Source organism: Balaenoptera physalus, assembly GCF_965194825.1.
Source record: "Balaenoptera physalus genome assembly, chromosome: 1".
Classification (NCBI taxonomy): domain Eukaryota; kingdom Metazoa; phylum Chordata; class Mammalia; order Artiodactyla; family Balaenopteridae; genus Balaenoptera; species Balaenoptera physalus.
Window position 1 is genome coordinate 32,354,456 of NC_138882.1, and position 16,425 is coordinate 32,370,880.

Below are 16,425 nucleotides of genomic sequence, written 5' to 3' on the forward strand. Positions count from 1 at the left end.
TTTGATTGTTCTTCTTTTCTAGTTCCTTTAGGTGTAATGTTAGATTGTTTATTTGAGATTTTTCTAGTTTCTTGATGTAGGCTTGTATTGCTATAAACTTCCCTCTTAGAACTGCTTTTGCTGCATTCCACAGGTTTTGGATCGTCGTGTTTTCATTGTCATTTGTCTCTAGGTATTTTTTGATGTCCTCTTTGATTTCTTCAGTGATCTCTTGTTTATTTAGCAACATATTGTTTAGCCTCCAAGTCCAACACTGATTTTTAAATATGCCTAACTTTAAAGTTCACGTAGAAAAATAAACAAATACATATTGTCAGGAAAATCCTAGAAAAGAGAAGTAATAAGATAGGGCTACCCATATTATTATTAAAGCATATTATAAAACATCAGTAAGGGGCTTCTCTGGTGGTTCAATGGTCGAGAATCTGCCTGCTAATGCAGGGGACACGGGTTCAAGCCTGGTCTGGGAAGATCCCACATGCTGCAGAGCAACTAGGCCCGTGAGCCACAACTACTGAGCCTGCACATCTGGAGCCTGTGCTCCGCAACAAGAGAGGCCGCGATAGTGAAGAGGCCCGCGCACCACAATGAAGAGTGGCCCCCGCTTGCCGCAACTAGAGAAAGCCCTCGCACAGAAATGAAGACTCAACGCAGCCAAAAATAAATATAAAAAATAAATTAAGAAAAAAAATCAGTAAGTAGATGACTGTGAAATGTGTATATTAATATATAGGCAAAACAATGACATTGAATAGAAAGTCCAGAAATAAACTCAGATATATATAAGAATTTCATATAGTATCAAAAAGCACTCTCATATCAGTAAATTGAAGATAGACTTTTTAATAAATAATGTATGGATAACAGGAAAGCCATATGGAAAAATACAGACTGGGACATGTACCTCATACTGTATACTCTATAATGACTCCAAATGGATCAAAGCTTTAAATATTAAAAAATATGAAAACATAAAAAGTAGTAGAAGAAATCTAAGCAAATAGGTCAAAATCTTGTATTTGGGAAGGCCTTTTAAATTAAGACCTAAAATTCAGAAGACTTTTTAAAAGGAAGACTGATAAATTTGACAACATAAAAAAATTTATCCTCAAGAAAAAACATACCAAAGCCAAGTCAAAAGAAAAATAATATACTTGGGGGGAAAGTTGCAGCTCATATCAGAAACAAGGTCTAAACCCTAACACACATAGATTCATGTGAATATGTGTATGTATATATCTTAGAAATTAAGAATAAAATGGTCATCAGGTTAATAGAAAAAATAGGCAAAGTACATGCCAAGTAATTCACAAATATTTATTCACAATAAGTGCAAACATCTCTTGAACATATTAAAATATGCTCAATTTTACTCAGAATAAGAGAAGTATACATTTAAACTATAGTAAGATTTCATTGTTACCTCTAAAATAGGAAAATTTTCAAAATTTTTACAAGGTTTGAAAGTTTGACAGCACACTTAGTTGGAAAGTTTATGGAGAGACAGACATTTGTATACTCTGCAAAACCATATAACTCCTACAGAGAGCAGTTTGGAAATAAGTTTCAAATTTTCAAATATATGTATTCTTTGACCCAGGAATCCCACCTTGGGAATTTACCCTACAGATATAACTTATATGTACAAGGTTATGTATTAGAACATGGTTTAGAACAGCAAAAGATTGGAAATATTCATAGATCCATCAAAGAGATTAGTAATCCATGATACATCACACAATAAAATTCTATGCAGTTGTAAAAGGGAATTAATGAGACCTCTCTATGCACAAACATAGAGATATCTCCTGTTTATATTGGTAAGTAAAAAATAAAGCAAGATTCAAAACTACTTTTGTTATTGGAAAGGTGCAAAATAAAAATATATACTAAAAAAAATATATATATATACTAATTTCTTAGCTTGTATATGTAAAAGTAAACACTAAAAAGGTACATAAGAAGCCAGTAAAGGTGGGTCCCTGTTTAAGGATGGAAAGGAATGGTGCAATGGCAATGGAATGGAAGTGAGAATTCTCAGTGTATACCTTTTTATATCTTTTTTTTGTTAATATATGAATACATTAGCTATTTTTAAAAATTAATTTGAAAGAAAAGTATTGTCTCTAGCTTGCCTCTCACTCACCCTTCTGAACAGCTGAATTCTATTTGTGATCCAAAAGAGTAATCTGTCTTAGCTGTCACTTGCCCGTTAAATAATTCTCCTGGGTTTCCGCATCGTTTCTCTGAGAGAAAAATTAAAATGATGATTAGTGATTCCATGTACTCGTGGATATGGCATTAGAAAACAGAGCTGATGGATCACTGTGGTAATGAAGTCTATGGCCCAGGATTTAACACACTGACCAGGGAGCTAAGCTCCATTCTACATCTCCAGCATGTACTTTGAACTTAAGCCACTCAAAATGCATGTCCTTGGTCACAAAAGAAACAAAAAAGTATAGATTGTGTGTGTATACCCCTACTACTGGAAAAACATCACAGAATTTATTCTCAACTAAGTGAATCACAGCATCTTCTTCCAAACACAGCATATATTTGGGGTGAGGTTTCTTTGAAAACTGCATTGCCATTTTCTAGCAACATAACTTTTTATAATTTTATAGAGTGAATCTAGTTTTCAATGTACTAAAATTGAATTTGTAGTTCACTTCCAAAAAAAATTTCTTACTGAATACATTGTAAAGGATAGACATTTTCCAATGCAACTAGGTGGCTCCTAATTTTTTTGTTTTATTCATTTGTTTGTTTATGTTTTTCAAAAAGTGGCACACATGTGTACATTGAAATCAGTAACTGACAAACCGAATTGTTTCTTAGTGACCAAAGACACTCATTTGCATTCATAAAGCTTAGTTCCTGACATAAATTTGCAAAGAAGGAAAAAGCACAAATAAGAAAAATAAATGTTCATACTTACTGACACAGAAGTCCCTGTATTTCCAATTGCCTGTTGAGTCACAGGTAAGACTGTGACTTTTTGAACTTGTCCTACTGTAGCCAGGGCGGCAGCTGTATCTCAGAGTAGTTCCAGTTTCGAACTCTGTCTCATTCAACTCATTTATTGGAGAAGCAAATTGTAAATAAGGTGGAGGACCACAATTGCCTGGACACCAAAATGACAAAACACCAAAAGTTATAGCTTGGGACACAGCATCTTAAAATTTCAGTAGCATTATTTTAGAGCAGGAACAATTCTTTTCTCCTCTAATCAAGAAAAATAGTAACTCCTATTATCCCCACTGTTCAGTGAATCCAGTGAGTAATTACTAATACATGTTTGTTGATTAATGACAACGATACTGATAAAAGCCATAAATTTTTCACCCTTTCTCTCCCGTAAATGAGATTATTTAACTTAAAAGGATGGCAGACATGATTTCATCAGCCTATCAGTTTCCCCATATCTGCTGACTCAGATATATCCATGCAAATACAGAAGTCCTACAATTTCCTTCAACAGAAACATTATTTCATTAATAATAACATTATGTAACATAGGTTGACTCAGGGAACAGAAACTAAGTGGCTGGGAGAAGAATGAGAATAACATTTCTCATTTGTACTTTTTTGTACCCTTTGGATTTTGAGTGATCTGAAGGGAGACATATAGAGCCCTTGAAGCATAAAAATCTTCATCATGCTTTGCCTGCAAGAATGAAATATAGGGCTGATTTACCTTTCAGGAGCCACAGTAGAATAATATACTTACCCTGTCCATTCTGGATAAACCCACAGACAGTGAAGATTGTTTAGTCAGGCTTACAGATAATACAGATTTGTTTCAAGTCTTGGTTGGGGACAAATAGTTTTGGAAATTCCTGGAGAAGAAATTCTAAGGGAAAATGTCTATAAAACGGACTCTTTTATGGGTAAAGCAAATTCCCCCTATATTCTAAATAATTCCAAATCCCCTTAAGTTCAGAATTCCAAATAAATTCCAAACTTCTGATCAAATAAACCCTTTGTTGCTGAAGCTGGATTTCTGCTAAAAGCTTAATCAGCTCTTCGCTAGTCTTGAAAGTGAATGAGTAGATGATCTTGAATGTTTGTTGACAATCTGAACTTGTCTCCCTATTACTCACCAAGAACAGTAGCCAACAGAGCAGCAACCAAGGTCACTTGGAACAGAATTGGATCAGAGACTCTCCAGGGCCCAGAGAAAGGCCAAGATGCCATTGTCCCCTTTCTATGAAGGATCATAACTGGAGCTCTCTGGTGCTTCGCTGACACTTTTCTGCTGAAAGAACTCAATTTAATAAACAATCATTGAATTCCTACTTGTCATAAAGCACTAGGATCAATACTATGGGATCCATGTCTTGAAGAAATTACAGCCTAGAGTGAAAGAAAAGATAGGCGCACAAATGTTACAACACAAAACAGTGGGTGTTAACCTCTGCAGAAGCACTCTGCTCTTGAGAGATTAATTCCAAGTGGAGAGATGGGAGGTGGCTGAATCTGAGTCAGGTATGCTGTAAATGTTAGAAAATGGATGCAGGACAAATTGGGGGAGCAGTAGATAACACTACAATTTGGCTGGAAAGTAAGGTGTTGGAGATGGTTGTTAAGTAGGAGGGCAGTTCATAGGTGTGTCTGAATGGGTTGTAAGGGCCAAGGTTAGGAATTTGTGGACACTATTCTTTGGGGAGTAAAGAGCCATTGTTTGTTGTTTAGATTTTGGTTTTGGTTTATTTGTTTTTAATATGTCCTTACAGTGACACATAATTGTGCTTTAAGATCACTAGAGTGGATGCATACATGATAGATTGAAGTGAACAGAGAGGAGAAACAGAGAGGTTGATTAAGAAGACAATTGTGATTGGCCAGGTGAGCCACAGAGATGATCTGACCAAGGAAACAGCAGAGGAGTTAGAGAAAAGGAAACAAATGTAAAACAAAACAAAACAGGACTTCCCTGGTGGCACAGTGGTTAAGAATCCTCCTGCCAATGCAGGGGACACGGACTTGATCCCTGGTCCAGGAAGATCCCACATGCCATGGAGCAACTAAGCCCGTGCATCACAACTACTGAGCCTGTGCTCTAGAACTTGTGAGCCATAACTACTGAGCCTGTGTGCCACAACTACTGAAGTCTGTGTGCCTAGGGCCCATGCTCCACAACAAGAGAAGCCCCCATTTGCCACAACTAGAGAAAGCCCACATGCAGCAGCAAAGACCAAATGCAGTCAAAAATAAATTTGTAAAAATTAAAATAATAATAATAATAGTTCAAAAAAAATTTTTTTAAAAAGCAGAAAATGATAAGATAGAGAAAAAGAGTTGGATCATTATGTGTAACGTTGGGAGTTCCTCATGACAACTGTCAACCAAGGCAATAAACCAAGCAATTTGCAGTTTTGAAAAAAATCGTTTTACCTATAGATATAGATATATGTAGATATATATAGATATATAAATAAAAATAAAAATATATGTGACAAATGTACTTTCATTACTTAATCAGACTATTTAAAGACATATTTAAAGCAAAATCACGAAGGATGTTTTTCTCTTCACCACACTCCTGTTCCCGTTGGAAATAAACAGTATACCTTAAATTTATATTAGAAATAGTCTTTGTCCTCAAAGGAATATATGAATTTAAGTCCCAATGAAATACTAAATTTCATCTTTTATTCTGATATTTCTGTTAGATCCACACGATTCTTACGCTCTGCATGTGTCCATAATTTATACTAATTGCATATCCATTTAGATAAAGGGAGTCCCCTCAATATGTCCCTCAAAGATGTTTCTGTCCCAAACTGAGGGGGAAAAAGTTCATAGTGGCCCTTCACACTATGTGGAGGGCCCCAACTTCTTCACTGAGCAAGGACTCATCTAAACTTATCTTTCCAAAACTCAGTTCTGACATTCAGTCCTCCCCCTGCTGTCAGTTGTGGGCAACTCCACCCCACGTACATCCTATCCCGTGAGTCTGGATATGGCCACTAGAACAATTCCACCAAAAAATAAGTTTAACCTGTTGAACAATTTATCAAATACGTTGGTTACTAAAAATATGTTTGCAGAATTTGTACTGAATGAATTGAGAAGAGCCAGGACCAGCGTTCTGAGCCCCTTTCTTTCTTGTTTCCCCCTCTCTCTTTTCCTAATACCTCCCTCCTGATCTCTAGTCTCTACTCCTGCTCTAGCAGTCTGATGAGACTGGAGACAGTGGCAGGTAACAAAAATACTGAAAATGCTGCTTCAAAGAACATATTCATTAGCTATGTTCAAAAAGAATATTTATAATCATTGAATATATTCAAAATGAATATATCTTAGAACAACATTAAGTAAATTGATAATGTGATAAATTCAGCAGATCGATTTCAGTGAACTGATCCTTCAGGAATGGGCATTCACCAAACTGGTTTCCAATGACTAACTTTTTAGTTATAATCCAGCTGGTCCGGACACCCTGGATCCCTGACATTTCCAAACACTTTCTTACCTCCCACCCCTGCCCGTATCATCTTCCCTCTCACACTTTCCTCTTTAATTCCTGCTTATTCTAGCAGTCCCTTCTCCAATGTCCCCTCCTATCCTCCAGACCAGTCTCCAACTTCCAATTACAAGTGAGTGTTTATAACTCTGATTCTGACTTGGCTTAACTGACAGCTGAAGTCTGTCTTCCCCACTGGACCATAAGTTCCTTGAAGTCAGAAGGTGGGCTCTTAATCATGCCCTACATGGTACCTAGCACTGTGCCTCATTCAAAGTGCTCAATAAATGTTTGTTGAATTTACACTCAAAAACACCTAGTGCTAAAATATGTTTTAAAGAAACATAATACTGTTCCATATCTACTCTTACAGTGTTTGCTGTGTCAAGGTCAGATTTTAGCTGATTTTTAAAAAAGGCACATCTTAATAAGAACAGACCCTAGCGATTTTACTCTAGGCTGTTCCCCATCCTTAACCCGAAGTTATCATATCATCAACCATAAAACATAGGATAGTAAGGAGGGGAGGAATAAACAAACACCACAGGTTATGACAGGAGCTAAAAGGCAGCCACATACAGACCCTACCCTGCGGTGAGGGATTTACATCATGCAGTGTTGTAACAGAGACACAGACACAGTGCTGGGGACACAGCAGGATAGTATGTGGCCAGACCCTGGGCATGGAATCAGACCCAGGCCATGCAGGTTCAAACCTGGTTCCACCACATGGGAACTGTGTACCCATGGGCAAGATAGTCAGCCCTCTAAGCTCTTCTAAGCTTCAGTTTCCTTTTTCATAAAATAAAAATAACTACACGTCTCCCAGAATTGCTGAGAGGGCTTGGTTTGGTGCATGGACAGCACATAGTAAATATTCATGAGAAACGTTAAGGAAAAGGGTGACAGAACTGGGGTTGGAACGTGATTCCGACAGAACGAGAACTCCTAGAGTCAAAACATCATCATGATAATGATATAAAATTATAATGGCTGCAATTCCAGGGGACTTTAGCTAAGCCCTGATAAAGAGGAAAACACTCTGGACTTGGGCCAGAAGTCTTGGTCAGGTCTTCACCGTGGCCCGTGATAATAGTGAAACCCAGTACCACACCCAGAGCAGCAAAGCTGGCACCCACGAGGGGTCCGTCCTGAGCTTATTCTTCCCTCACCAGGATGTCTTCCTGGAAGGAACTCATCCACCCCATGACTTCGACCATCGTCCATGAATCACTCACAGACTTCTGGGCCCCATTGTCTCCTGTAAGTGCAGAAACATACATGTTCCATAAACTCAATTGTTAATAAAAAATCTTACTCTGCCCTATTACTTACCACGTGTCAATCTTGAGCCATTCAGGCCTGTCTCCTTTACTCTTGTTGATAATTAGAAAATTCCTGTGCTGATCCTTATGACTGTGGATCTTTCTAAAAGTTGGTGAAAGAAATCTCAGCAAAATAAGAAGGAATTATTGTCTCTTCCCCTGAAGCTACAGAAAAGCAGATATCTACATCATAAAATTGACCTGCAAATGTTATATCTAACAAAGGAGATTGTTTCTTTGCCACTTGAACATAGTCTTCAACCGTGGAAAAGTCTATAATTCCGACTGGTTATCTTTGCAAATTATTTTTTGTCTTGGATAATATTTAAATTAACTCTTCTGTTTTTGAAAGTTATAAATACTTGTGAGTTTTCTTTGTAAATCCAAAAATAAATTGTTACACTTTCTTCTTCACTTGAAATTCTGAATGTAAATTAAAACTTTTGACTGTTGGATTTCTTTTTTTTTTTAAATTTCAGCTTTATTGAGACATACTTAAATTTTAAGATACTTAAAGCGTACATCATGGTGATTTGACAAGTGTACACATTATGAAAGGATTTCTCCCTGCTCCCCCATCTAATTAATTAACACATCCATCACATCACATATTTATCTTTTTCCTCCAGTTTCAATTGAAAAATAATTGGCATACATCATTGCATAAGTTTAAGTTGTACAGCATGGAGATTTGATTTACACATATCGTGAAATGATTACCATAATAGGTCCAGCTAACATCCATCTTCTCATATAGATACAATAAAAAGAAAACAAAGAGGGACTTCCCTGGTGGTACAATGTTTAAGACTTCTCCTTCCAATGCAGGGGATGTGGGTTCGAGCCCTGGTTGGGGAACTAAGATCCCACATGCCCCGGGGCAACTAAGCCTGCGTGCTCTGGAGCCCGAGCACCACAGCTAGAGAGCCCACGTGCTGCAACTACTGAGCCCACACGCCACAACAAAGATCCCCCATGCAGCAACTAAGACCCGATGCAGTCAAATAAATAAATAAATATTTTTTTAAAAATGCAGTAACACTTAAAATTTTAAAAAAGAAAACAAAGAAAATAAAAGGGAGAAATTTTTCCTTGTGATGAGAACTCATGATTAATTCTCAACAACTTTCCTATATATCATGCAGCAGTGTTAGCTGTAGTCATCATGTTGTACATTACATGCCTAGCACTTATTTATCTCATAACTGGAAGTTTGTACCTTTTGACCACATTCTTCCAATTCCTCCCCCCACCTCAACCCCACCTTCCACCTCTGGTAACCACAAGTCTCTTTCTATAAATTTGTTCTGGGTTTTTTGTTGTTGTTGTTGTTTGTTTGTTTTAGATTCCACATAGAAGCGTATCTTTCCTTTTTTTTTCTGGAAATAACATTTAGGTTCTACTCTCTTAGCAAATTTCAATTGTACAATACAGTGTTATCATCTTTAACATTAAATCCTCAAACCTTCTTCATCTTATAGCTGAAAGCTTATATCCCTTTACCAACCTCTCCATGTTTCTCCCACCCCCCAGTTCCTGGTAACCACTTCTTAGATTTATTTTAGCAAAAACCAAACCAAAACAAAACAAAAACACTTTTTCAAAATTTGTTATAATACGACTCAAGGTTCAGCTCAGTATTTCCAACTGCTTCATTTGTATCTCCCAGGCACCTGGAATCCAACATATCCCAAACTAAACACACTATCTTCCTTTCAACACTGCTTGACCTTTGCTTTCTGTCTCAGCTAAGGTAATAACCACCACCCAATCTCCCAGACTAGAAACCTGAGTCATCCTAGCCTCCTCTCGCTTGCCACCTTTCCATATTCAGAGTCACCAAGTCTTGTCACATTGGCTGTAGCAACACTAGAATCTGTCATTCTCTCTTATACCCACTTCCATAGTCCTGGTTTATGTTCTCCTAGCTCCCTTCACCCCACCCTACACCACAGCAAAAGCCTTCAACAACTGTAAGCCAGCTTCCATGTTGATGCTGTTATATTCCTAAAAAACAATTTACTTAAAAATATCCATGGTCCCCAATTTTCTAGGTCCCCATAACTCTCCCAACTCTCCCTCTACTTCTGCTCACTTAAAACACTGTGCTTCAACCACATGCAAGTGCTTACCTTTCCCAAAACATATCCTGGAACTTTCTAAACACCTTCAAGCATTATCGTATGATGTCTCTTGTGCATGAATACTCTTACCTCCAGCCTCCCCGTGATGCACTATCCAGATCAAATGCCACCTCCTTGGTGAAGAATTGCCCAACCCTCTCCCCAGGAAATATCAGTCTCTGCTATGCTTCCCTAATACTTTGCTGATACCTTCATTGTAACACCACACTGTATTGTAACTATTCACTTTTGCCTTTTGCAGTAGATTATAGGTCCCTTGGAGACAAAGAAGGTGTTTATTCAGCCTTCCACTTTCTAACCCAATATTAACTGGCATATTAATAGTTATCCAATAAATGTGAAATAAATGAAATTTAATTTCATTTTATCTTCAGAGTGAGAATGACTAAATACCTACTGAGGACCAAATGAAATAATATGTAGGAAGTGCTTTATAAATTTTGAAGAGATGATTCAGTGATTCGACTTCCCTTACTAGTTCTCAGGATGTGCGGTGGCTCGGTGGGCCAGGTGTAGCATTTACAGTTCCTCATCATGACCTACTGTGGTCCCTCAGCAGAGCCTGCACAGGACTCAGCAAACCACAGAGTATGGAGATGGAACCTAGTACTTGTGAGCTGAGGAGACCTGAATTTGAGTCCCAGCAATACCAGTCAATTTCTGTGATCTTGAAGAAGCTACATCAGCTCCTCAGATCTCAGTTTCTCATCCTTAAAATGATGACATTAAACTTGGATTATCTTTCTATTCCCTACAAACCCTAGAATTCTGTAATTGTCCACTGAAGATCTAAGACTTCCCTAGCAAATGCCCTCATATTTCAATGACATCATCACCTTTTAAATTCCTATAGAAATGAAACCAACTCAAGAACTATAGTCACCATGGAGGGTCTCTTATGAAAAATACCGTCAGCACTTGCCAAGGCAGTACAATTTCAGAGGCTCTGGGAAAATCCTCAGCCTCCAAATTTCTCCTCCCATTAGAGATTACTTTTTAAGTCAATGTATTTATTTTATCTAAACTCCCTTTTTAAAAATTCAGATACCTCTGGAAAGAATTAATTTTTCTCCAATCTCAGGTGGAGTGTCTCCTGACTTACACCTGCACTCCCAATCACATAACTTTCAGACTCCAGAAGGAACTTGCTTCCACAAAATTCTCTTCTTTCCTAGAATTTCTTTATCTCTCTATCAGCTCCTTCCTTCTGTACCCATATTATATTCAAATGTATCTCTACACTTAATACAAACCTTCTTTGATGCTTCTTCCTCTTCTGGCACTCTACTTTGTATTCTCCTTTACTTCTACATTTAGGGACAGAACAGGAGTCAGCAAAGAGAAGGGTGGTTGAAGAATTAAAACTAAAACCAGAGAAGTACTACGTCTTGCCCAACCAAGGGAGAAGGGAATTTCAAGAAGTAAAGTTAATCAACATTGCCAGATTCAAAAAGTGAGGGAGAGAAATGAGATGAGGACAATAAAGGCTTCTAGCTTCAGAAACTAACTGGAGGCTGACCAATATCCTCCTTATGATTAAATCTAAAGGGCTTTGCTATCAGTGATGGAGGAGATGTCGAGGGGTTAATAAAATCTCTAAAGGAAATTGCACCAATTTTCAGAATGTAGACTATGAAAACCAGGTCTCCTGTGACTCCCTTTGGGACATCTGGCTTACGTCCTGCCTCAGCTGCCCTATGTGGAGAGGTAGTAAAGGATTAACAAACAAACACACTCAACTTTTAGATGCAATAGTAAGAGCAACTTCTTACTTCTTTTTTGCTTCAGTGTATTTTATTAGCATGCATTATTATTCCCCCATTTATAATAGAAAATTGAGGCTCGGTAGGGGTTAAAAGTACTTTCCAAGTCACACTGTCCCCTAATGCAGTACCCCTGAAAAGATTTCTGTCAAAAACACCCCCAAGTTTGGTCTCTGCATTATTCTTCTAATCTTGTATTCCTTAAACTACCAGCCTTTCTCCCAAGGTGCCCTGGATTCTCCACTGACCTGCAGGTAGCCGAAGAAGAAGACGCTGTCATCGTGCCTTGGGCAGTTTGTAAATGAGGAAAACTGCTTTGATCTGTAATAGCCTTAGTTCCTCCTCAGATAAGAGTTTACCAGAACACCCTGAAGCTGGCTAGTAATTGCTCCACCAAAAAGTCCCTGAATTCCAGCCATGTGATTGGCTGTTCAGGGACGGCCAAATAGAAATGGATGGGCAGAGACTCCCTACTGGCTCAGTAAATGATTAACAGCATAAATAAAGCAACAGTGTTTATCTAATCCCCTTCCTCTTCACTAGCCCTCTTTCTTGATAACATGTCGCAATTGTTTACTTTCTCCTCTGCCAACCATTTCCCCTAAGTGGAAAGGTAATATAAATTTGATGCCAGAATTCTTTTTTTTCTTTTTATAAACAAAAGAGGGTTATACAAGATGCAAACCAGCTAGCCTGGAAACCTTAGATACTGCAGGGTTCAGACTAGGTCCACAAAAATGATCCACTTTCTGTGATTCTAGGTCCAGCAGGCTTTCCTGGGGCACAGGGACAGATGACCTTCCCCTGTACTGGTCTCCATCCCACTCCAAGAAAGTACAGAGGGTGAGGAGTTCCGGCAATATGCTGAGTTGCTTGGCACATGATCAGTACTCCAGAAATGCATGACCTCCAGAAGTTGGTCTATCATTGAGTGCTTCTCAGAAGGATGCAACAAAGGGCTAGCCATGTTTGTTATCACATGTGGTCCTAAGAAGGACCACAAACCCTGACATTATCCAATTAAGCTCTTAATCCTCAGGATTAAGGTTTGTGTGCTCAGGGGACTGCTACTAAAGAGCAATTCTTCCTGACCACTTCACTTTTTCTGTAATAAACACCAAAAGTCCTATAAAGTTTTCAGAAAAATAGTTGAACTACAGCAGAAGTTTTGACAAAAGATAGGAGATTTGAGCAGGGCTTTGAATGAAAAGTGGAAATTATTAGATGAAAATAAGAAAGATACTAGAGGTAAAGAGAACATAGACCAGGAGTTCCCTGGCGGTCCAGAGGTTAGGACTTGGTGCTTTCACTGCTGGGCCCGGGTTTGAGCTCTGGTCAGAGAACTAAGACCCTGCAAGCCATGCGGTAGGGCCAAAAAAAAAAAAAAAGAGAGTGAAGCGTTTAAGCATGGACCAAGTCACAAAGGTGAGACTGATTTGCTGATTTTTGATTAGACAAGAATGAGTATAAAAGAGGATACAAAACTATGCAGTCTTGAGAATGAAGTTGGAGGAAATATAACCTTTAAAGCTGGGTCTTCAAATACATTTCTCAATCAGCTGGAATCCTTTTCTTTACTTGCCATGGTGACTGTTCCAAATTTTTCTCTCCAGGTCACCAAATTGTCTTACTCTCAGCAGATGATCTTGCCTCCTACTTTACTAAGAAATCATTCCACGTTAGCTTCTATCTGCCTCAAATTGTCTTCCCTATTCACTCCTGTTTCAGAAGAGGTTTCTTTTCTTTCCTTCCTTATTTTCAATGTATCTTCCATCTTGAAATGTTCCCTCAGTCTTGCCAAAACCTCAAATTCAAGTTTTCTTCTGTTGTGAGATGTTGAACTTCTCAAAAGAATCTCCTATGTTCCCTGCCTACTTTTTCTCTATAATCACTCCCCACCCCTCCCATTGTGGTCTTCAATCTGGCTTCCTCCCACCTTTACTGACACACCTCTGTGAGGTGTGCCCTTGTCTCCAAATCCAACATTTCTTTAACTCATCACTTATGACTTCTCGGCAGCCTCTAATGCTGTGGATCATCTCCTTTCTGAAACTCTCTTCTCCTTTGGCTCCCATTACCCTAAACATTCCTGATTTTCCTATCTTTCTAACTGCTCTTTTTTCATTGTTATTACCTGTCTTCTTACTTTTCAACCCTAAATATAGATAAATCCCAAGTTCTTCCTTTTAAAAATGTTTCTCTTTACATCTTTTTATCTTACCTGTTCTCATGGTTTTAACTATTCCCTATAAGAGGACTACCCCATAACTACCTCTTTATCTCTCATTACTCTCCTAAACTCAGGCTTACATTTTTCATTGCACCTTTATACTCAACAAAGGAGAACTTCTCATTTCCTGCCCAGAAACTTTACCTTCTGACCCCAAGATTAATCCAGGCTTCCTGGAATGGAATTTCAGCCTCACCCTTAAACACTTCCTCTCCCTCATCCTCCAACATTCAATCAGTTAACAAGTTGTTTTGATCTTGCAATGTCTCTCAAATCTGCTGTCTCTTTTCTATTTCTAATGTCATCAAACCAGTTCAAGTCATCATTGTCTCTCGGGTAGATCTATTGCTGTAGACTTTTCATTGGTTTCTCTGTTTCAGTTCTTTTCCTACTACACCTGTCCTACATACGGTTGTGACAGAAATCTATGTTCTGTCCTTATCACTTCCTTGCTTGAAAATTTTCCATCTCTACTCACTGCCTACGAAATAAAGCTTAAATTCTCTAACTTGCCCTTTAAAAGCCTCCATAAACTGGCTTTAATGTATCTTTCCATCCTCCTCTATCATCACTTCCCATGCTTTATCCAGGTAATCCAGGTTATGTGGATTACCCCAAACATGCTCCATCCCTCCTTCCTCTTTGCAGCACCTTTAAAAAAAAATAATATTAAAAACTCAATTTAAAACATTAAAGAATTTGAAGAGAATTTCATCATTCTAAGACAACTGTTTTCATCTGTGCCTATTATTGCCTGGTCATTTTCTACAAGAATAAATGTTTTACATAAATGCAGTTGTAAGTACTTGTTCTTCTGTACTCTATTTTTACTTAAGATTATGTTTTTAAAAATGGTTCTGAAGAACCTAGGGGCAGAACAGGAATAAAGATGCAGATGTAGAGAATGGACTTGAGGGCACAGGGAGAGGGAAGGGTAAGCTGAGATGAAGTGAGAGAGTGGCATTGACATATATACACTACCAAATGTAAAATAGATAACTAGTGGGAAGCAGCCACATAGCACAGAGAGATCAGCTCGGTGCTTTGTGACCAACTAGAGGGGTGGGATAGGGAGGGTGGGAGGGAGACACAATAGGGAGGGCATATGGGGATATATGTATATGTATAGCTGATTCACTTTGTTATACAGCATCAATTAACACAACAATGCAAAGTAATTATACTCTAATAAAGATGTTAAAAAAAAAAGACTATGTTTTTAGAGCAGAAACAAGAACTACAATCCTGCCACCTGTGGAACAAAAACCACGTTCACAGAAAGATAGACAAAATGAAAAGGCAGAGGACTATGTACCAGATGAAGGAACAAGATAAAACCCCAGAAAAACAACTAAATGAAGCGGAGATAGGCAGCCTTCCAGAAAAAGAATTCAGAATAATGATAGTGAAGGTGATCCAGGACCTCAGAAAAAGAACAGAGGTAAAGACTGAGAAGATGCAAGAAATGTTCAACAAAGACCTAGAAGAATTAAAGAACAAACACCTAGAAGAATTAAAGAACAAACAAACAGAGATGAACAATACAATAACTGAAATGAAAAATACACTAGAAGGAATCAATAGCAGAATAACTGAGGCAGAAGAACAGATATGTGACCTGGAAGACAGAATGGTGGAATCCACTGCTGCAGAACAGAATAAAGAAAAAAGAATGAAAAGAAATGTAGACAGCCTAAGAGACTGCTGGGACATTAAATGAACCAATATTCATATTATAGGGGTCCCAGAAGGAGAAGAGAGAGAGAAAGGACCAAGAAAATATTTGAAGAGGTTATAGTCGAAAACTTCCCTAACGTGGGAAAGGAAATAGCCACCCAAGTCAAGGAAGCGCAGAGAGTCCCATACAGAATAAACCCAAGGAGAAACACGCCAAGACACATAGTAATCAAACTGGCAAAAATTAAAGACAAAGAGAAATTATTGAAAGCAGCAAGGGAAAAATGACAAATAACATACAAGGGAACTCCCATAAGGTTAACAGCTGATTTCTCAGCAGAAACTCTACAAGCCAGAAGGGAGTGGCATGATATACTTAAAGTGATGAAAGGGAAGAACCTACAACCAAGATTACTCTACCCGGCAAGGATCTCATTCAGATTCGATGGAGAAATCAAAAGCTTTACAGACAAGCAAAAGCTAAGAGAATTCAGCACCACCAAACCAGCTCTACAACAAATGCTAAAGGAATTTCTCTAAGTGGGAAGGAAACACAAGAGAAGAAAAGGACCTACAAAAACAAACCCAAAACAATTAAGAAAATGGTAATAGGAACATGCATGTCAATACTTACCTTAAATGTGAATGGATTAAATGTTCCAACCAAAAGACACAGGCTCGCTGAATGGATACAAAAACAAGACCCAGGGCTTCCCTGGTGGTGCAGTGGTTGAGAATCTACCTGCCAATGCAGGGGACATGGGTTCGAGCCCTGGTCTGGGAAGATCCCACATGCCACGGAGCAACTAGGCCC

General features: G+C 38.3%; 2 protein-coding genes across 2 annotated transcripts in view; one reads left to right on the forward strand and one right to left on the reverse strand.

Annotated features, from left to right (window-relative positions):
• The window catches only part of C4BPA (complement component 4 binding protein alpha), a 155,707-nt gene extending 140,184 nt beyond the window's left edge, over window positions 1-15,523 (reverse strand). The window contains exons 1-6 of the mRNA XM_082436825.1: window positions 11,953-15,523; window positions 11,195-11,248; window positions 7,808-7,900; window positions 4,107-4,261; window positions 2,942-3,127; window positions 2,147-2,246 (exon numbers count right to left, since the gene is read on the reverse strand). Coding sequence (XP_082292951.1) covers window positions 2,147-2,246; window positions 2,942-3,127; window positions 4,107-4,261; window positions 7,808-7,900; window positions 11,195-11,248; window positions 11,953-11,984 — 620 coding nt within the window. The 5' untranslated portion in view covers window positions 11,985-15,523. The remainder of the gene's footprint in view (window positions 1-2,146; window positions 2,247-2,941; window positions 3,128-4,106; window positions 4,262-7,807; window positions 7,901-11,194; window positions 11,249-11,952) is intronic.
• The window catches only part of FCAMR (Fc alpha and mu receptor), a 263,932-nt gene that overhangs the window by 95,820 nt on the left and 151,687 nt on the right, over window positions 1-16,425 (forward strand). The gene's annotated exons all lie outside the window — the stretch shown is intronic.